We start from the raw sequence: 22074 nt of genomic DNA on the forward strand, positions 1-22074 counted from the left end.
TTACAAATTCTTTCTTTTTGTTTTCCCTCTCAGGTATTGCCGTTTGTTCATATTGTCTGATATGACACACGACAGGAAAAAACAGTTTGAAACAACAGGACAGCTAAATATGAAAGCTACAGCGTCCTGTGAAGGCCTGCGTTGTGGTCCTGAACGTTCTGCTCTTCTATTTTTATGTCAAATTCTGATGTCTGGTTGTGTAACAGTAACTGGCTGTTAAACGTGGTCATGGCGCCCCCTAGTGGTTTGTATGTTTAATTACAAAATGTTTCCTAATCAGAGGAGAAAACCAATCTCTAAAGCAGGGGTCCTCAACTCCAGTCCTGGGGGGCCGCAAGTGGCTGCAGGTTTTCACTCTAACCCTTTTCTTAAAGTTTTTGCTGCTAATTATCTCCTTTTTCTTTCATTTTAATTGACTTGTTTTTCATGATTTCCATCCATCCATCCGTTATCCAACCCGCTGAATCTGAACACAGGGTCACTGGGTTTTTCATGATTTGTTCCCCCTGAATTTCTTCCTCATTCCTCTGAATTGCTTCATTTCTTTCACTAAATGGCACCCAAACAGAAATGAAACGTGAAGTGAGGGAACCAACAGAAGACCAACTAAGTCAGGGCCTCAAAACTCCAACCAATTTCACTCCAACCAGTTGCTTAATTAGGAACCGATTCTTGTTGTCAATTAAACTTGTTCTTTAATTCCATGGCTTGTTGCTGCTCTCATTGTGCAACAGCAGACATTTCAGAAATTGCCGATTGTCTATTTCTAAGAGCAACTGTTGAAATGTTTTATGGACCTGAGCAGATCAGCATTCCTGAGACCTTCACCTTTCTTTATTTTCAGATATTGTGTGATGGTCACAGTTTGCTAGTCATGTTTTGCTTCATTTTGTATCTCATTATTGTTTGGCAGCTAATTAAGGAAAAAGAAACAATTGAGGGCTCTGAATGAATTCAAAATTAATTCAAAACAAGTTAAATAGCAGCAAAAACAGGTCACTAATTAAGAAAAGGGTTAGAATGAGAACCTGCAGCCACCGCATGTTGTCCTCCTGTCTGTATGGGTGTTTCTCTGGGTATTCTGGCTTTCTTTTTTTACACATTCTCAAAAATGTGCAAGTTACTTAAATGTTTGACTCTTCTTTAACCTGTGCTTTGTGGTGAGCGTCGGTGGTCCCAAAAAGGGGCTGCTGTCCTGTCCAGGGCTGGTTTGCGCCATACGACGTGCGCATCAGAACAGGTCATCAGTACTTGGGTACTAAACGGATGGCAGTGAAACCTCCCCCACTGAGCCAAATTGAAACCTAATAAGTTCCAATTGTACGTATGAATTTCTATAATCCAATTTCTATACTGTATATTCTTTTGTAAATTTCTATATATATTTTTTTATTCCAATACATGTTATGAATTTGTCAAAACACTTCTGTTTTCCTTTGTCATGCCGTCCGTTTAGTACACAAGTACCGGTCATCCCAGTGGCATAGGAAGGCGGGTGCGGCCCGCACCGGGTACCAGCTCTGAGGGGGTGACAAAAAATTGCCGGTTTTGTATTAATGCACCTTTTTGTTACATAAAATAACGTGTCAAATAATTTACATGGGCTTTAACAATCCCTAATTGCAGCAAATTTCAGGAGAATGATGTGATGCTGTAATGATTTAGTATTATTGTGTGGTGCGTGTCTCATTTCTTTTGAACTGCGCTGGTGCTCAAATAAACAAATAACCGGTCCTGTGACTCATTGTCACATCCCTGCCACAAATAAATCATCGCCCCAAGTCGTTCTGTGCAGCAAGATGATATTTGTAACCCAAACATCATAATAATATAGTCGGCACGTAACGTTTTAGACAGTGGGGTGAGTAGGTATTGTCCGCTCTAGAACCAACCATAAAGTAAATTTACTTTAGGATCGTTCTATGAGCGAATGGACAATATCTCCCTCCCCATCCCACTATCTTAAGGCCCCTATATATATACGAGATGGGACACACGACGAAATCATGTGTCACAATTCTGGTTAATTGGCGATTTGGCGGAATTTTGTTTTTTACAGAAATTCCACGCCTAAGATTTCTAAAAGCCGGCAAAGTTCCAAAAGAAGAGTCTCTTGGTTGGACTTCCTTAAGATTCTTAGAGTTTGTGGTTGAATATGAACTTTTATACTCTGTTCCCAATCTCACTTTAGCATTAAGATTTTTCTTAACTTTATGTGTTTCTGTTGCATCATGTGAGAGGAGTTTTTCGAAACTCAAACTAATTAAGAATTATCCCAGATCCACTATGAACCAAACTCGACTCTCTAGCTTAGCCATTTTGTCAACTGAAAATAGTGTAGCTGAAGGTATCGATTTTGATGGCACAATTTCAAAATTTGCAGAACAAAAAGTTAGAAAGAAGAGATTCTAAGTATCACGTTAAAGTGCAGTTTGTTGGATTAGAGCCTAGAGAACGTAACTTGTAAACAATTGAGTTTTCATTAAATTGTATTATAATAATAAAGTTATGCACTAGGTACTATCACTATGAAAAAAGATTTCTTACATTGTACATTAAACTGGCTTATTAATAAAAAGGTATTTTACTTTTTTTTTATTCATAAAAAATTGTTTACAAAATACTTAATATGATGCCCTCTTTACTTAACCAATTGAATAAAAAAATTACTTTCTCAATAAATTTCATTTTATATTTTGGTGGACTTGGAGGTGACAAGTTTAAACTCCGCACCGGGTGCCACCAGACCTTGCTACACCACTGGGTCATCCACCAGAAGCTACGCATATTCAAGTCTGGCCAGGGGGCGCTTACCCTGTGATCTGACTGTGGATCCCGATGCCCCCCTCGTGAGAGACCGCCAATTAGAGAGAGGGGATTATTAGAGGGATGCCCCTGTAAAAATGGTGCCGTCCTTCGTATGAGGCATAAAATAGAGGTCCTGACAGTCTGTGGTCATAAAAGATCCCTGGGCACCCTTTGTGAAGAGTAGGGTGTATCACAATGTCTTGGCTAAACTGCCCACCATGGCCTAATCATTCTGGCCCTTCCCTCTAATAATCCCCTCTCTCTAATTGGCTGTCTCTCACGACCTCACAGCTAATGTGTGATGAGAATACTGACACAAAATGGCTGCCGTCACATCATCCTGGTGGGTGCTGCACATTAGTGGCTCCTCATTCACTATAAGTGCCTGGAGTAGCAACAGAAGTGCTATATAGATGTAAAGAACTATCCATCCATTATCCAACCCGCTATATCCTAACTACAGGGTTACGGGGGTCTACTGGAGACAATCCCAGCCAACACAGGGTGCAAGGCAGAAACAAATCCCAGGCAGTCAGCCCACCGCATGGCGCACACACCCACACACACCAGGGACAATTTAGGATCGCCAATGCACCTAACCTGCATGTCTTTGGACTGTGGGAGGAAACCCACGCAGACACGGGGAGAACATGCAAACTGCACACCGGGAGGACCCGGGAAGCAAACAAGGAAGCAGCACTACCCACTGCGCCACCGTGCCACCCTATAAAGAACTATTATTATAATTATTATTGTGGTCAGTGCTGTAGGACTTGCCTACAGTCCTTAGCATCCCTAAATTTGATTAAGTGTGCTTGAGATTGTAGGTATGATGCCGCATGTTCTCCACACTTAGTCTATAATGAAAAAGTGGGTTAAAAAAGACTAGCAGGACTGATGGATATTTCAAATGGTGTAATGTAGTGAGAAGTCAAGCAAAATAACACTTTTTATCGACTAACTAAAAAGATTACAATATGCAAGCTTTCGAGGCGGCGTGGGCAAGAAAAAGCCTGAAGAAGAGGCCTGAGCTGCCTCAACAGCTTACATGTTGTGATCTCTGTCATTTTTGATTGCCATTATGGCTGTAGTGAGAAGTCAAACACTGTACAACACCCTAGTACAGCGCTTCCTGATTCATTTTACCTTCGCACCTCCTGTGATGGACGAGGCCGATTTCGGCACCCCCTTGGTTTGAGAAGAAGTATGAAAAAATATGAGGTTAACGCAGAAAAACAGATCACCAGTTGAAGCTTTATGAATAATGGATACTTTATTCACAGCTAACAAGAGGGTGGAAAGAGCAGCCTTCCACACCTCAACCACACAAAATACAAGTATGAAACGATTTAATTATTTAGGAATGGATAGATAAATTAAGATTTTGTACAAATAATGTTTTTCATTTTTCTTCATCGATGGATTCTGGCACCCCCAATTGGGAAGCGCTGCTCTAGTACTAAACACTGTACTGCTCAACATGAAGGGAAACATAAAAATAAAGCTGGGTAGATTGCTTAATGCCCTCTCATAAGAGCACCATGTTAAAGGTGACCATCCAGCACAAGCCTTTAGTTGTGAATTTCAGTCGGCTTAGCCTCCTACCTGTGCAGCTTGTTCCATCCCTACAGAAATCACAATGTGCCGGGCAGCGTCGACAGGTCCCGTCCTCATCGGGGTAGTAGTTGTAGGAGCAATTAGCAGCGCACTGGCCGTTCTCCAGGTAAAAGTACGGCACGCAGGATAAGCACTTGCTTTTGAATTCTTCACAGGTTAAGCATAAGCTGTCACAGACTTCACATGTGCCTTCAGGGCTTCCAAAGTAACCACTAATAACATAAAAAGTACCAGAGAAACACAGATAATATTATACATGTAAAAATGACTGTAAATACTACTAACTGCATTACTTTCACAGTATTGTACTGTATGCTATCATTGTATATAACAACCGAACCACAATACTATACAGTAACTTCACAGTAAACTGGGCGACAAAATAAGTGTGATGCAGCAGCACGTTGCTATTGAATTACAGTAATTTCCTGAAATTTTACACATTAACGGTAATCATACTGCAATTCAGAAGCCATTAATCTACTGAAAATTTACTTAAGCAATTTAATCTAAACATCAACATGAATAAAAGCCTCTCTGTGACATAACAGTTCAATGGCTAGCAACTCAGCTACCAGCCATTTGGATTCACTGGTGCAATTTTAACATTAAGAGGCATTCCTTCAGGTTGTCTGGTTTAAAAGAAAAGCTTGCTATTGTGATGTGGGGTGTGACAGTTATGGTGGCGGGACATAAATAGGATTCCATAACCACAAACACACTTCAGCACACACACAGAAGAAAATGAGGATGCTCACCATCTTTAAGTTTTGGTTTCTCACAATTTCAAAGGTGAGGAGGAATTTAGAGGGCCGCTGCAAAGGGGGCGTTCCTTATGCAAATGTGCTAACTTTATGTAAATGTAGTTTTTGATTGCCGTTGTACGGTGGCTCCAAAGGGAAAGTGACAAAAACAAAATGCAAAGATGCAACGCATACATTTCAACAAGGTGATGCGCCACCGTGCCATTGTGACTTTAAAGCAATACAAGTATTCATAAAAATAGTCCGGCAGAGTGAAATAATTAATTAATATCGACAGCTAAAACACTGCCTAAATGTCAGTTCACCTGCATTCCTTTATTTCAAATTATTGTTTTAACCGTTCATTACATTGCAGTTCTTGGACCGCATTTGATGTATTTTCAATAGGATTTTTTTTCCAGTGTATTCACTAATTTTCCCCAAAATTTACATCAAGTTGAATTTCAAAGGTCCATGAAGTCCTTCTACCTGCCCACCTCACTATTTGTTCACTTATTCCTTGTGCCTGTGGCTCTCTGTGTTGTTACAATGTCAAACAATTCTCAATCAGCGTCCCTGTCACCAGGATTTCACTTTTAACTGTCATCTTACCACACGTATAAGTGGAACAGTGTGAAAATGCACACAAACTCAAAATGTCCCACAATGCAATGCAATCCAGTCCACATACAATTTTACTGCAGTTTGCCATCCTATGATGTAAGATGGCTTAGCCTGCTGTCATTACACAATTTCAACGCAGTATTTTAATGTGGAAAATTAAAGCTAACTGCTGTGAAATGCTGGCAGTTTTTACAGTGTATAAAAAAGATAGATAGATATTAATTTTAGTATAGTATGCAGGATGAGATAGATAGTATTTATAATTGATATACAGTATATTAAACGTTCCATGTAATAGATAGATAGATATTAATTTTAGTATAGTAGGCAGGATGAGATAGATACCGTATTTACTCACGTATAAGTTGGGTCTTGAAACCCGAAAAATCGATCATAAAATCAGACCCTGACTTATAAGCCCGTTCAAAAATGCGACACTTAATTTTTTTTTTACATCTTCTTGCCTCCTCCAATCTCACACCGGTTTCTCAGACGCATAAAATTTTGTTGCAGCAGCGCAGTTTCCAATCTCTTTCGCCACTTAAACAACTTTTAATTTAAAACCAGCTTCATATTTTCTTCTGATCGAACGCTCCATCATAGATAAGGGATGCTCTTACGATAAAGGTGTATGAGGGCGTGACATACAAAAAACAAAAAACAGTGCAAACGTCACTTTGGAAAAGTTTGGGTATTACCGTGTGGTCACGTAGGCACAATAGAGACAGAGAGGTCAGGAGGACGCGCTGACCCGTTGCCGCACCCGTATAGAAAAAAAGGCTGTGTGCTCATTGGTTACTCTCTCAGGTGGCCGTTAGCATATCATAATCTCTTGGACCAATAGTGTGAGTTTTCCGCATTCGACTTATACGACTGACATTATAAAATACCGGAAATTATACAGTAAAATCAAGTCCCGACTTATCCGCGGGAGAACTTCAACACAAGTATATAGGGTAGACTAGACAAAGAGCCTGTTTCGACAACATAAGATGAAACGGGCACGAGTGGAATAGTAATAAGTATAAGCACCACAAACCTGATATAGGTGTATTGAATGAATGCGTAATTAGGCCTGGAGCTGTAGTCGAAATCGCCTTTCAGGCCTCTAGAGCTTTAATCGAAGTCACCTCTCTTTTTGAATTTTCACGGCCGTAAATCCGCCGCCTGCCGCGATGTCGGTCTCGTAAGGTTTTTCGGGCAGCTGCGCAGAAGGCGACTGCGCATTCGGCTTCGGACGGACGTGAGTGAGTGAGTGAGTGAGGAGGCAGGCAAATTATATATAAGATAGGTAGTATTTGTAATTGATATATATTAAACGTACTATGTAATAGACAGATATTAATTTTAGTATATTAGGCAGGATGAGATAGATAGATAGATAGATAGATAGATAGATAGATAGATAGATAGATAGATAGATAGATAGATAGATAGATAGATAGTATTTCTAATTGATATATATTAAACGTACTATGTAATAGACAGATATTAATTTTAGTATATTAGGCAGGATGAGATAGATAGATAGATAGATAGATAGATAGATAGATAGATAGATAGATAGATAGATAGATAGATAGATAGATAGATAGTATTTCTAATTGATATATATTAAATGTACCATGTAATAGACAGATAGATATTCATTTTTGTATAGTAGGCAGGATAAGATTTATCGATAGATAGATAGATAGATAGATAGATAGATAGATAGATAGATAGATAGATAGATAGATAGATAGATAGATAGATAGATGGCAGTGCCCTCTGGTGGCACCCAAGGATGCCGACAGAGGTCCATACTGAGTCTATGCCAGAGGAACTGATATAAAGTGAACTTGATGTTATTTCAGGATGTTATTACACATTTTGCATATAACCCTGAGCACTTACAAAGTGCCTGCAAAATCTGGAAACTGTTAGAACTGTTTAGATAAAAACACCTAGTGAAATATACCCAGAGCTAAGCACAAAATGTGTCAGCCAGAAGAGGGTCTGGATTTCTCTGTGGTGGGCGATAAGCTCTGATTGCGGTCAGACAAATGAAGTGGATGATGAGTTCTTACTCTGGGCAGTTAGACCAGCAACTGCCTTCATAGAGGAAAAGGCTGTAACCCTCCTTCCTGCAGCTCAGACAGTTGTCCATGGAGTCCTGACAGGTCTCACAGTTGGGGGCGCATTCTTCACACAGAAGGCTGGCAGGGTTGGCAAAGAAACCTGGGGGGCACTGCTCCACACAGGAACCCTCTTGGTCAAGAAAGAAGCCTGCAAAAGTCAATAAAGAAACCAAAACTGCATGAGAATAAAGCTCTGTCAAGTACAGACTGAGCAATAATTTTTTATCTAGCCTAGAAATGTGCTTCTTTAGTATGCAGAATGCTTTCAATCAATCATTTAAACATACATAATAGTAAATTCATTTTCAACTCAGTTCTCTTCCTGACTTCTCAAGGAAAATGGGTTCCAAATTCCAACCCTGCTTGTGCAGACTTTGGCATGTCCTGTGTCTTCATGTTTTTCTCCTGATTATACACTTTACTCTGCCATGCATGTTTGTCTGTGGATTAGCATCCTGCCTCATCTTTTGTAAGCAGTCCCACACCAGGAAGAGAGAGGGCGCTGTCACTAATGGCATCATCCCTTTCTGCTCTCAAAGATGCCCAGTGACGGCAGTTGACTCCGCCCCTTCCAGTCAGAGGAGTATAAAGGTGAGACACTCACAGAAGGTGTTGTCACATTCTGGACTGACGCTCGAGAGTGACAGAGCTTCAAAAGCAGGCCTGATCACTTTCAATTCTCAGCAGTGGGCTGTTTATGTTTTGTTTTAGCGCCATTGTGCGCCATATTTTAAGATTTATTTTAAAAATCTCACGGCCACAACTCCCACATCTAAAGCATGGTTTGGTCAATCGGAGACTCTGGACTGGTGTGCATATGCGGAGGTGTCTGAGTGTGTGTGTGTGCTCCAGTGATCAGTAAACAGATGGATGAATCAATTGCAAGATTCATTGGCCATTTTCAAAAAACAATTTTGAAATTTTTTTCTTAAGATTCTCAAATTCATATTTTCACTTTGTTTTTGGAATCTGAATTTTGAAAGACCATCCACCTAAATAAAAGGATAAGTGTCTGTGTGTCTGTATGACCGTCTGGCTGTTATGTCTCTGTCATTTCAAAAGACTGTGCATCTCAAACATTAACATTTATTTTACAAATTCTACAACAAATAGCACGTAACAGAGACATATGCATCACATTTGTCATTCCAACAGATGGCACATCACAAACATTAATACTGCTTTCACAAATCCCAAACCAAAAGGCATATAACAAATATATATCCATCCATCCATTTTCCAACCCGCTGAATCCGAACACAGGGTCACGGGGGTCTGCTGGAGCCAATCCCAGCCAACACAGGGCACAAGGCAGGAACCAATCCCAGGCAGGGTGCCAACCCACCGCAGAACAAATATATATGTATTACCTTTATCATTCCAGCAGATGATGTATCACAAATATTAACACTGATTTTATAAATCCGAAACTAAATGGCATATAACTGAGACATATGGATTGGCATTTGTCATTCCAACAGAAGGGCACATCACAAACATTAATACTGCTTTTATGAATCTCACCACAAATTGCATATAACAGAGACCTATGCATTGCATTTGTCACTCCATTAGATGGTGCATCATGAAAATTCACACTGCTTTTATGAATTCTACACCAAATAGTACGTAACAGAGACATATGCATCACATTTGTCATTCCAACAGATGGCACATCACAAACATTAATACTGCTTTCACAAATCCCAAACCAAAAGGCATATAACAAATATATATGTATTGCCTTTATCATTCCAGTAGATGGTGTATCACAAACATTAACACTGATTTTATAAATCTGAAACTAAATGGCATATAACAGAGGCATATGCATTGTATTTGTCATTCCAACAGATGGTGCATCACAACCTTAAAACTGCTTTTACAAGTCCTATACCAAATGGCATATAACAGTGAAATACGTTTTGCATTTGTCACTCCAACAGATGGCACATCACAAACATTAACATTACTTTTATGAATTCCACACCCAACTGCATATAACAGAGACATAGGTGTTGCATTTGTCATTTCAATAGATGGTGCATCACAAATATTTGTAGTAATGCTTTTAATTATTTCAAATGTTTGTGACGTGCCATCTGTTGGAATGACAAATGCAATGCATTTGACTACTACTACTACTACATGCATTACAAAATGCATTCCAATAGATGGTGCACTGCAAGTACTAATCCTGAGGCCTACGCTGATTATTTAGATTTGAACCCGGCTTAGACAGGCAGCACAGCTAGTATAAATATATTTTTAGTATGGATAAATTCAGATACAGTGTATCCATTGTATGCCATTTCTTACTTGGCACACGTTTTAAAGTTCAGATTTCTTATCTCTTGTCTGAATAATATTGCTTGGATGACAGATTGAAAGACTGATCTTTTTATTATGAGATAAAGACATTAGTTTAGAAAGACATGAAAAAAAAAAACACAGTGAACCCTTTTCTCGACCAGCTCCTTTGCCATTCTGCCAGTTTGCCCACCCTAAAAGCTGCTGCCTGAAGTCTTTTTATTTACTGACATCCATTGGGCTTGTGAGGACAAAGAAAAAATGAACTGTTTTAAATTTCATATGGTGAGGAGTCAAGCAAAATGACATCTTTAACTGGCTAACTGAACAGATTACAATATGCAAGCTTTCGAGGCAACTGAGGCATCTTCTTCAGGCAGGTTATATAGTAAAGACTATCAGAAATCTGAAATTTTGAAAGTCTATGGAAAGCAGAAAATAGAAGCCGGTGGATATCAGATCATCCTTTAACAAGACTGGAAGATTAGATGGTACCCAACCTTCATTATTTGTCCCGTATTTCCTCCACATGCTTACCGGCATAACAAGAGGAGCAGTCCAGGGCTTGGGGTCCAAAGCAGGTCATACAAGAAAAATCACAGCTGTAGCATTCACCATCTGTGACTAATAAAGAAAGAATCAGAAATAAAATTATCATTGTCTTGTCATAAGATTAATAAAACAAATGCCCTCCTGAGTAGATGTAGGGTAAATCACAAAACAAATTAAATTTTGGGTGGCACAGTGGGTAGCGCTGCTGCCTCACCGTTGGGAGACCTGGGGACCCGGGTTCGCTTCCTGGGTCCTCCCTGCGTGGAGTTTGCATGTTCTCCCCGTGTCTGCGTGGGTTTCCTCCGGGCGCTCCGGTTTCCTCCCACAGTCCAAAGACATGCAGGTTAGGTGGATTGGCGATTCTAAATTGGCCCTAGTGTGTGCTTGGTGTGTGGGTGTGTTTGTGTGTGTCCTGCGGTGGGTTGGCACCCTAGCCGGGATTGGTTCCTGCCTTGTGCCCTGTGTTGGCTGGGATTGGCTCCAGCAGACCCCCGTGACCCTGTGTTCGGATTCAGCGGGTTGGAAGATGGATGGATGGATGGAAATGAAATATTCAAATCAAGTACTTGTATTCTAGCTCGCTTACAGGATCACATGAATCCCCTGTTTACTGTAATGTTTAGGACATAATCATCGATCCATTCACCCGTCCATTTTCAATACTCACGGTATCTGAGTTGAGTCTATCCAAGTAGAAATCAGTTCTAAAGAGGATGGAGTTTAGCTGCGGAGACCACTGATGTGCTTTCAAAGGGGGGCAGTAGGGATGCATGGAGTTTTGCCACAGCGAGTTTTTGTTGATGGATGGACACAATGTACTGAGCTTATCACATGCCTTGAGTAAAGCTGTTGTAGTGACAGGTAAATATAGCCATATACAGTCATGCCAAAGTCATAGGCGCGTTTCAAAACTCAAAAAAATATTTGACTTGCTATTGATGCTCCGATCAGGCTGATATCGATCATCAATTTCATGTTACTTCATTAGCTAATTCTCATTCTTTTTTTCTCTCCTTTATCCCTTTGAAATCTTTTTACGCTAAGCTCGTTCATCACCAGGCACATAGAAGCCTTGTGTCTTATATTAAAGGGTACTTTTATAATTAAAACTATAGACCACAGGTGTGTCCTCCCTGCGTGGAGTTTGCATGTTCTCCCCGTGTCTGCGTGGGTTTCCTCCCACAGTCCAAAGACATGCAGGTGAGGTGCATTGGCGATTCTAAATCCTGCTTGGTGTGTGGGTGTGTGTGTGCGTGTGCCCTGCCCGGGGTTTGTTCCTGCCTTGCGCCCTGTGTTGGCTTGGATTGGCTCCAACGGACCCCCGTGACCCTGTGTTAGGATATAGCGGGTTGCAGAATGACTGACTGACTATCCACAGGTGTTAACTGTTCATTTTTTATTAACAAAGTGAGATTCTGTAGACTTATTGTTCAGTGACCATAAAAATGCTAAAATAAATCACATTTTTTTCAAAACAGAAAAGAAGGGAAAAGAAGTATTAAATGCATCAACATTTTTTCTCCGTAAATATATTTCTAATGGGGCTATCAACATGTCGACAACAACTCAAGTAATCCATACATACAAAGAAATCAAAACAAATAAGACCATAAATTAAGTTACATGCAATAAAGTGGAATGACCCAGGGAATAAGTATTGAACACGCTTACTGACATTTATTTAATACTTGTTGGTAATGACAGCTTCAAGATGCAAAGGAGAGATTGCATTGTCATTTTATAATTTCCATTTTCATCCATATTACTAACCGAGAACGGTAAACCGGATATGGACGCAGGTACATGGCATGCCCATGGACGCAGGAGACATAGTGCGCAGGCGCCGACAGTGAGCGAAGTCCGATCCACCGAGAATGAAGGAGTCACAGCTCAATAATGAAGGAGCTCAACTGAGCACAGACAATACGGAACCCTAACCGTCCACACTACACAGCATAGTCAAACCCGACATAGTACGGAAAGTGCGTGCGCCTACGACACGTGTCTAACACACCGCAGGCAGACCCCCGAGATGTTACAGACGCCTCAGAGATACGGACTCCACAGCATATGTGAATCACATTACAGTAATACAATAATAAGAGCGCTCACAGACAAAACAAACACAACAGGCTTCGGCGTCCCGCCCCACAATCAAACCGGAGAGAGTACGGCGTCCCCAAACGTCCACAAAACACAGCATAGTCAAACCCGAGATAGTACGGATGGCACATGCGCCTACAACGACTACCACATGAAACACACACATGGCACCGGAGGTATAATATTAGCTCAACTAACGTAAATAAGCGCCTACAACGCGTCACGGCTCAAAAACAAAGGAGCTCAACTAACGTAAATAAGGAATGAAGCAACGCGCCCATAGGTAACGACACAGCCACACAAAAAAGAGGATTCAGCCCCCCGCCCCAGAGTGAAACGGGAAAAAGTACGGACTCCACAAAGGTCCACCATACACAGCATAATAGTACGGAAGGCGAGAGTTAGTACGAAAGCCGAAGGCACCTACAACGCGTAATAAGAATAAACGAACGCTCCGTTTTAAACGTACGTCATCCTCACACGTCCAAACTATACAGCATAAGTGAATCACATTACAGTGATGCATTATTAACAGTACAACCACAGAAAACGCTCCGTATTAACAGTAAGTGCAATTATTCATATTACTAACGGTAAACAACGGAGAACTAATGGAGTCAAACTCATTCAAGGACAACACACCATCTTTACTACAAATGTTGTTCATGAAGACATATTCCAATAAATCTTTGTAATGTGCCACGCTATGGGTTCTTTACTTCCTATGTGCGTCATCTACACCTTTACACTCCGATCTATCTCATACATACATCAATGTATTTCAGGATACCCAACGCCAGGGGTTGGCGAGCGAAGCGAGCAGGGGGCAGAGCCCCCTAGTTTTTACAGAAAATACCTTGCATAGAAGATAGGCAATTTCAAGAAAAGAAGATCAAAATTAAAATCACACCCAAGCCATTTTTTTTACTTTCTTGTATATGAAGTATTGGGAAAGTATTGTAATCGGCCAAAAATTTGGTTTCGAGATTTTGATGAATCTCAACATTCTAGACCTCCCTGAATCTGAAAATACCATTTTTGGAGTTATGTCTCTATGTGTGTGTGTGTGTGTGTGTGTGTGTGCGTGCGTGTGCGTGCGTGTGTGTGTGTGTGTTTGTATGTAAACACGATAACTTGAGTACGCTTTCACTTAGGTCAACCATATTTTGCTTACAAGTATTAGGTACCAAACTTTTGAGCTATTTCCGCTAACCAGAAGTGGTACTTTACCTGAAACGTTTCCCCAAAAATATTAAAAATGTGATCATTTCACATTGTATTATGGTAAGGCACAATATTCTAAGCATTTTTTGTCTCTTTTGCACTTTTTCGAAAAATGACCGGTTTTGTTCCTGCCTTGCGCCCTGTGCTCCAGCAGACCCCCGTGACCCTGTGTTAGGGTTGGATGATGGATGGATGGATGGATGGATGGATGGATGGATGGATGGACAGTGACTGACTGACTGACTGATGATCGGTTTTTGAGACAATCGTAATTTTATGTTTGAAGCTCAAATGGTAATACATATACATTTGGGAACGTTTTTGCTTTGCATAAACGAAATTTTCCATACAAGTATTACATTACACACATTACTAAAGTCTCTTGCAACATTTGACTCACTTCCACTTTCTGAAAGTGGTAATTTACCTGAATTGTTCACCAAAATAAAATTATCATGGCAAATTTTTTATTAATGCAGCTGCAGAGTCCGAGTTATTCAACTTTACTTTTATACCAATTGTTCAATATATTATTAATTTGATTTGATTTGTTGTTGATGGTTCTCTTATGTAATCATTGTCTTGTGGTTTACTTTTGCAAAGCAGCGGGTCCAGATGGAGTATCGCCACGACTGCTGAAGGTCTGTGCATCGGAGCTGGGGGGTCCTCTACAGCGCATCTTTAACCTGAGCCTGGAACAAGTGAGAGTCCCGAGGCTTTGGAAAACATCTTGCATCACCCCAGTCCCAAAGGTATCACATCCTAGTGAGCTGAATGACTTCCGGCCTGTTGCTCTGACATCACATGTGATGAAGACCATGGAGTGGCTGCTGCTTCACCACCTGAGGCCACAGGTCTGCCATACCCTCGACCCTCTGCAGTTCGCATACCAGGAGAAGGTGGGAGCGGAGGATGCCATCATCTATATGCTACACCGATCCCTCTCCCATTTGGACAGAGGAAGTGGTGGTGTAAGAATTATGTTTCTAGACTTCTCTAGCGCCTTCAACACAATCCAACCTCTGCTCCTCAGGGACAAGCTGACAGAGATGGGAGTAGATTCATACCTGGTGGCATGGATCGTGGACTATCTTACAGACAGACCTCAGTATGTGCGTCTCGGGAACTGAGATGTCTGACATTGTGGTCAGCAACACAGGAGCGCCACAGGGGACTGTACTTTCTCCGGTCCTGTTCAGCCTATATACATCAGACTTCCAATACAACTCGGAGTCCTGCCACGTGCAAAAGTTCGCTGATGACACTGCTATCGTGGGCTGCATCAGGAGTGGGCAGGAGGAGAAATATAGGGACCTAATCAAGGACTTTGTTAAATGGTGCGACTCAAACCACCTACACCTGAACACCAGCAAAACCAAGGAGCTGGTGGTGGATTTTAGGAGGCCCAAACCCCTCATAGACCCAGTGATCATCAGAGGTGACTGTGTGCAGAGGGTGCAGACCTATAAATATCTGGGAGTGCAGCTGGATGATAAATTGGACTGGACTGCCAATACTGATGCTCTGTGTAAGAAAGGACAGAGCCGACTATACTTCCTTAGAAGGCTGGCGTCCTTCAACATCTGCAATAAGATTCTGCAGATGTTCTATCAGACGGTTGTGGCAGGCGCCCTCTTCTACGTGGTGGTGTGCTGGGGAGGCAGCATAAAGAAGAAGGACGCCTCACACCTGGACAAACTGGTGAGGAAGGCAGGCTCAATTGTTGGCTTGGAGCTGGACAGCTTGACATCTGTGGCAGAGCGACGGGCGCTGAGCAGGCTCCTATCAATTATGGAGAATCCACTGCATCACTGAACAGGATCATCTCCAGACAGAAGAGCAGCTTCAGCGACAGACTGCTGTCACTGTCCTGCTCCACTGACAGATTGAGGAGATCGTTCCTCCCTCAAACTGTGCAACTCTTCAGTTCCACCCGGGGGGGTAAACGTTAACATTATACAAAGTTATTGTCTGTTTTTACCTGCATTATTATCAATCTTTAATTTAATATTGTTTTTTTTTTATCAGTATGCTGCTGCTGGAGTATGTGAATTTCCCCTTGGGATTAATAAAGTATCTACCTACTCCTCAAATATCCATCCCCATATCTGAGTATATGAGAAAGTCGAGGGGAGACCACTCCAGAATTTTTTTAAATGGTGATGGATTTAAAAATTTCCCAATGGGGCACAAAACCACCCAATCAAGTTGATTGGTTATATGTGCGCATTTGGGTGTGGTGGTCCAGAATGTTCTCACGGATGGTGTCGTGCCTCACGCCCATTGAAGTTGCCACGGCTCGCAGCTTTCCATTACCCTGCACTTCAAAAAGTGGAGTCAAAAACTGAATACGTGCTTTGAGTCTATTTGAGTAGAGTGGCATTAAAAAGAGCTGTAGAAGAAGAATGTTCTCCTCAGCACCATGTATTTTGTGTGTTTAGTAAATTAGAATCTTTATAATAACTATTTTGTAACTTGCCAGTGAGAGACGCTTTGGCTTATGAACTAACAAAAATATGTTATTCCAGGGTTCAGGAGAAATAGTGTCCAGATGAATAAAATGTAAGCTGTTTCTTGTTTTTCCCTTTCTCAGAGTGAATGTTTCAGGGACAAGGTCACAAGGCTGCAGAACTGTACATGTAGTTTATGCAAAGGCGTCTCTCCTGTGCTTAGCTTCCAAAACACAGATAATGCTTAGCTCAACAGACATATTGTTTAACTTTACTGTTTTGATAAGGATGTTCTTTCTGTCTTATTAATCATGAGATGCTGAAGTATAAAAAACCCCTCCTGGCTTTTGATCAGGGTTCAATTGAGCTTTGCGGCAATAAGTTATACTCTTTTGAATCTCTACTTACTGCGACTCCGAATGAATAAATAAAGTGAATTGAGAAAATATTATCTGTCTGCTTTTCAGTGTGCCTTTTTCGTCCACAGTTTTTGGCACCCGAATGTGGGGCAGGAGACGGGCAGACGACTCCCTGGGCGGGTTCGTCCAAGTGGACCGATTTCCACGGATCGAGGACCAGCTCCGGTAAAAGTTAGGACTGGCCAACCTCGGGCGTTTTCCTGCGTGGGGAGTCGCTGACCTTCTCCTGACCGAAACGAAAAGCAACTGGATGGGATTTTTCCAGGCAGGCAGAAGGAGTCGCGGTGAGTAGATTCAGGGGATTCCCGTTGGTTTGACTGGTGTGCTGGAAGAAATAGAAGTATACGGGGAAAAGAAAAAAGAAAATAATAATAAAAGAGAATAAAAAATAAAAGCATGCTGAAAGAATAGAGAATCATACCGTATCGACCTAGAAGGGTTTTAGGGATTCATAGAGAGTGACGGCACAGTGTGAATGCTAGTAAGTCATCCCTTAAGAATTCGAGTAGAAAGGACCGAGTGGCACGTTCCTGTATTAAGAGGAATAGGGGTGAAAGGGGCAGTTAGAGTACGTGTGAAATTTGGAAGAGGGGAGGTTGATTTCCACTTGTTGACTGGTTGATTCCGGGAACGACAAGTGGGACAAGAAATAATCGGGGATTGAGTTGCTCTCTGTTGAAGGCCTGACGCTTACTATGGGAAATTGTAATGGCACGCCAGTCAAACAGGTCCTCCAGGGTCCTCAAAACTTAATGTTAGAAGGATTATTTTCAGAGAATCACCAGGCTCCTAGTACACCGTCGGGATTGAAAGGCGGGTCCCCTAAACAGTTAATAGAGAAGCAGACTGGGTTGGATTTTAAAAGGCATGTAAGAAGTGGAATAAGCAGAGGCGTAACAACCTGCTGGCTGCTGAAGTCAAAACACAAAAAAGACAAGGAAGAATTATTGCTAGCGTTGCAGAAAGTGAAGATAGAGACAGCGCCCAAGCCTGAAAGTAAAAGAAAGCAGACCGAAAAGAAAGACCCCCCTATACCCCGTAATCTGTCCACCTCCTCCTTACCAAAACTCCCCCACTTCCACCTCCTGCACCCTCTTCTCCAACAACACCCCTGTTAACAGACGAACCGTCTGGAGCAGGTTTTTACGATGAACAATATCATTATGACCCATCCTCACATATTGACCCTGAGGAAGATAATTCAGATCATTCACAAGGTGCTACTGGATTGTAATGTCAGAAATTAAAAGAGTCATCTGTCTCCCAGCGCACGAGCAGTCCATGGACTGCAATTTGTGGAGCTGTTACAGCAGCTGGATAACGTATGAAACAAATGCTGCACAGTGGACACAGGTGCTCCGTCGACAGCTGAGCGCCACATGGGCAACTGTAAATCACGGTGATCATAACGGTGTCCCTTGGTGTTGGAATGAAGGTCCTTTCCTCGCCCAGTGAGAGCCTTTCAAAGGAGCCCTGGCAGAAAAAATATAAAAAGGGCACAAACTGGTCACTAATTTCAGCCGGCTCACCGATTGCAAGATCTGATGGCTAATCACTCTGGGCTAGACAATACAAACGATAGAACTCATGCTGCAGTGCCTCCTTTCATCTCGGGACTGAGAAGTGACATTCAAAGCAAAGTCTGCACATCCTGCAAAAGGCTGGAAGACCACAACGTTCGAGGAAGACAAGCGTCATGCAGAGCATGCTGACAGTCAGACTAAATTAAAAGAGTCAGACACACAGACCAAACTTTTGGCTGCACAAATAAATTACTATACTGGAAGAACTGACCTGGCTAGGTGGAGAGGACGCGGAAAATTCTTTGGAGGTCGAGGGCGAGGGCACAGAAGAGGACGCGGGTTCCATTTATCAAACCCTAATAATCCTTTTGCTCAGATGCCTAACCCTTCGGAGCAGACACCAGCGTCATATGCCTGCCGCTGCTGCGGTGAACTTGGACATTTTAGACGCAACTGCCCACACAAGCGCCTCCGTCACCCCCTCTCCCTGAGCCTAATGACATTCCTTGGTCCTAAGAATTATCAGGGACCCCAGCCACTTTTTCCAGTTTCCTTTGCTTACTCGTCATGCTGAAACTGATCTTTTATTGACTTTAATGGCAAAGAAACTGCCTTTGAAATGGACACAGGAGCCATGCGCTGAAGGAGGTTCCTGTGCAATTACAGCTCAGCATTAACAGTTTCATTATTGACTCGTTGCTTTCTGTTAAATCATTTGTGCCCTGTGAAACTGCTGGGATGGGATCTTATGACTTAATTGTCAGTCTCAATTTCTGTAACTGAACAAGGATTTTTGCTGCTCCATTCCTAAGCTCCTGTGCCACACTTCACACCCCAAGCCCTCTTTTACAGCCTGGACCCTGAACATCTCCCCGCACACCTTCCTTTTGAAAGCCCTTCATTCTTTCCCCTCATGCCTATTTTCCTCACTTACAAGTCCCGGACACCCTGCCTTGTACTGCCCAGTATTTCCCTACTGAAGTGGACACACCTTGGTTAGAATCTTTTCTTTCCTCCAGCACATGCCCTGAAACTTTGCGCATTCCATGTATTTTTGTTGTCTACTAAAGCAGTTGCTTCAGTGCACCTCACATATTCACAAAGTGTTTTCTATTTAGGAGATTTGGTTCCCCATGTTTCCTTAGCACTGTGGTCCCAAGGGAAAAATTGATTATGGAAGGATAGCACACTGAGCCACTGGTGATTTTCTCAAAATCTTCCTTCCGCCCGTACCGTGTCCAGGATCCTCTGTCTCCGGAGGCGGAGGCTGGCATCGCCGCCGTACATTCTGATCTCGTGAGGCGAGGAGCGATTATTCCAATTACATACTCTCCAGTCAACTCCCCCATTTTTACCTGTAAAAAGGCTGACGGGTCCTATGACAAGTTAACTCTGCGTTTTTTTCCTAGAACACCTATTGTTCCTAATCCTTCCACTATTCTTTCCATGATACCCCCGTCCGCCCGGTACTTCTCTGTTATTGACCTTGCTAACGCTTTCTTTTCCATTCCCGTGCACCCTGATTCTCAATCCTGGTTTGCTTTTACCTTTCAAAACCGCCGATGGACCTGGACCGTCATGCCTCAGGGATATACTGAAGCCCCTTGTGTTTATGGTTTTGGCCGGAAAAAGATAATAAATTGAAACAGTATGTAGGTAAGAAAAAAGAAAAGAAAAATAAATAAACAACAAGTGCACATGACACTCAGAAAATTGCTATTCTTTTTAGGTGAAAATGGCCATAAAAAAGTGTCGAAAAAAAAAACTGCAGTTACTTCAAGCTATCGTTAAATATTTAGGTCATGACATTTCTTGCGATACAAGAGCTCTCTCTAGCGGCCGTTTAACCATCATTCAAAACCTTCCAAGACCGGTCACAAAACAACAGGTTAAGTCAGCATATTTCTCTGTGGCTGCATAGCTTTTGGTGGGAATGTTTTCTTGTTGTGGAGTTGTGCTGTGTGTTTCCCGAAATGGATTATCTTTGTTTGCAGTTGGCATTTGGGTCGCCACGGAAATTAGTGTTTCCTTGTTGTCGCTGACCCGGTCCCGCCTCGGACTTTTCCATGATCTGGAGGCTAGCATGTATGGCACCACGGTAAGATGAATTCCTTATTTAAAAGTAGTACCAGCTTGCGGCCTGAGAAGTTGTTTGCTTGTAAGTTTTTCAGGAGGAGCACAGCCTTTACAAAATCTAGCTAACACTGCCATCTGGCTACATGCAGTGGTATAGCAGGCTGACAAGGCTCTATGTGATTTAAATAAATAAATAAATAAATAATAAAAATGCATTACTCTCACTGACTATATTCTCGTCCATTCACTGTGTTCGTGGACGAAAAAGGGGGGATTAATGAATGCAGTTTTAACGCAACCACATACAGACAAACAAAGTGCTCATGAGCCCCCTAACAGTAAAGGTACCTCACACCGTTCATTCTATTTTAGTAGAGGATTTAAGACCAGCGCTGGCAAACCGATCCAACATCAAAAACTGATTGAATCCCTCTTAGAAGCTATAACTAAACCATCAAAGTTAGCGATCGTTAAATGTCAAGCTCACATAGGAAAACAAGATCCTGTCAGCAAAGGAAACGAATTAGCTGATCACTTTGCTAAACAGGCTGCATATAATAACACACAAATCTCTTTATTCCAACAGAGAAATCACCAGGACCCTGATAATCAACTTGTTTCTTTACAGAGTGCAGCCACGGACAGAGAAAAAAAAATGGTCCAAAGAAGGGTCCCTCTCTGATGGAGTCTGGACCCATAGGCAAACTAACAAACCTTTCCTCCCAAAGGCTTCTTTCCCAGGTATGGCAAAAATCGCTCATGGTCTAGACCATGCTGGAAGGGACGCCATGATTCAGGATGTTGAAAAACACTGGGAAGTTGCAGGCTTTTCTACATATGCAGAGCAGTTCTGCAGATGCTGTGCATTATGTCAAAAGTCTAATGTAGGAAAGGGCACCCAGGTAAGTCCCGCCATTACACCTAATCCAATGGGTCCGTTTGAACACCTCCAAATGGATTTCATTGAACTAACTCCGTCTAAAGGTTACCGTTATTGTCTAGTAATTGTTGATGTGTTCTCCCGATGGGTAGAAGCTTTTCCTGCTAAACACGCTGATGCTAAAACTGTAGCCAAAGCTTTAATCAAAGAAATTATTCCTAGGTGGGGCATACCACAGAAATTGCAAACTGACAATGGCACCCTAACATCTAAATTAGCCAAAATCTGTGAGCAGACAAATTTATCCTGGCCAGACACTTTGCCTCTGGCCTTAATGAGATTGAGGGCAAGAACACACCGGCAATTAGGACTGTCGCCGTTTGAAATTCTGTCCGGACGACCCATGCCTATGGGCATGGTTATGGGAAATGTTAACCTGCATACTGTGGACAATGATCTACTCTCTTGTCTTACAGGTCTCCGAGCTTCTCTGAAAGAAGTCCACGAGCAGGTTAACCAGGCCTGGAGGACTAGTCTTCCATCTAAAGACACGCCGATTCCCTTAGGCACTTGGATCCTCGTCTGTGACACTCGGAGGAAACATTGGCATCAGCCGAGGTGGAGA

General features: G+C 42.1%; 1 protein-coding gene across 1 annotated transcript in view; it reads right to left on the reverse strand.

The window, feature by feature from the left end:
• The window catches only part of LOC114667866 (proprotein convertase subtilisin/kexin type 5), a 102545-nt gene that overhangs the window by 30267 nt on the left and 50204 nt on the right, over nt 1-22074 (reverse strand). The window contains exons 7-9 of the mRNA XM_051920285.1: nt 10760-10846; nt 7862-8060; nt 4414-4637 (exon numbers count right to left, since the gene is read on the reverse strand). Of these exons, the coding sequence (XP_051776245.1) occupies nt 4414-4637; nt 7862-8060; nt 10760-10846 (510 nt within the window). The remainder of the gene's footprint in view (nt 1-4413; nt 4638-7861; nt 8061-10759; nt 10847-22074) is intronic.

Source organism: Erpetoichthys calabaricus, chromosome 17 (genome assembly GCF_900747795.2).
Source record: "Erpetoichthys calabaricus chromosome 17, fErpCal1.3, whole genome shotgun sequence".
In the NCBI taxonomy this organism is placed as follows: Eukaryota; Metazoa; Chordata; class Cladistia; order Polypteriformes; family Polypteridae; genus Erpetoichthys; species Erpetoichthys calabaricus.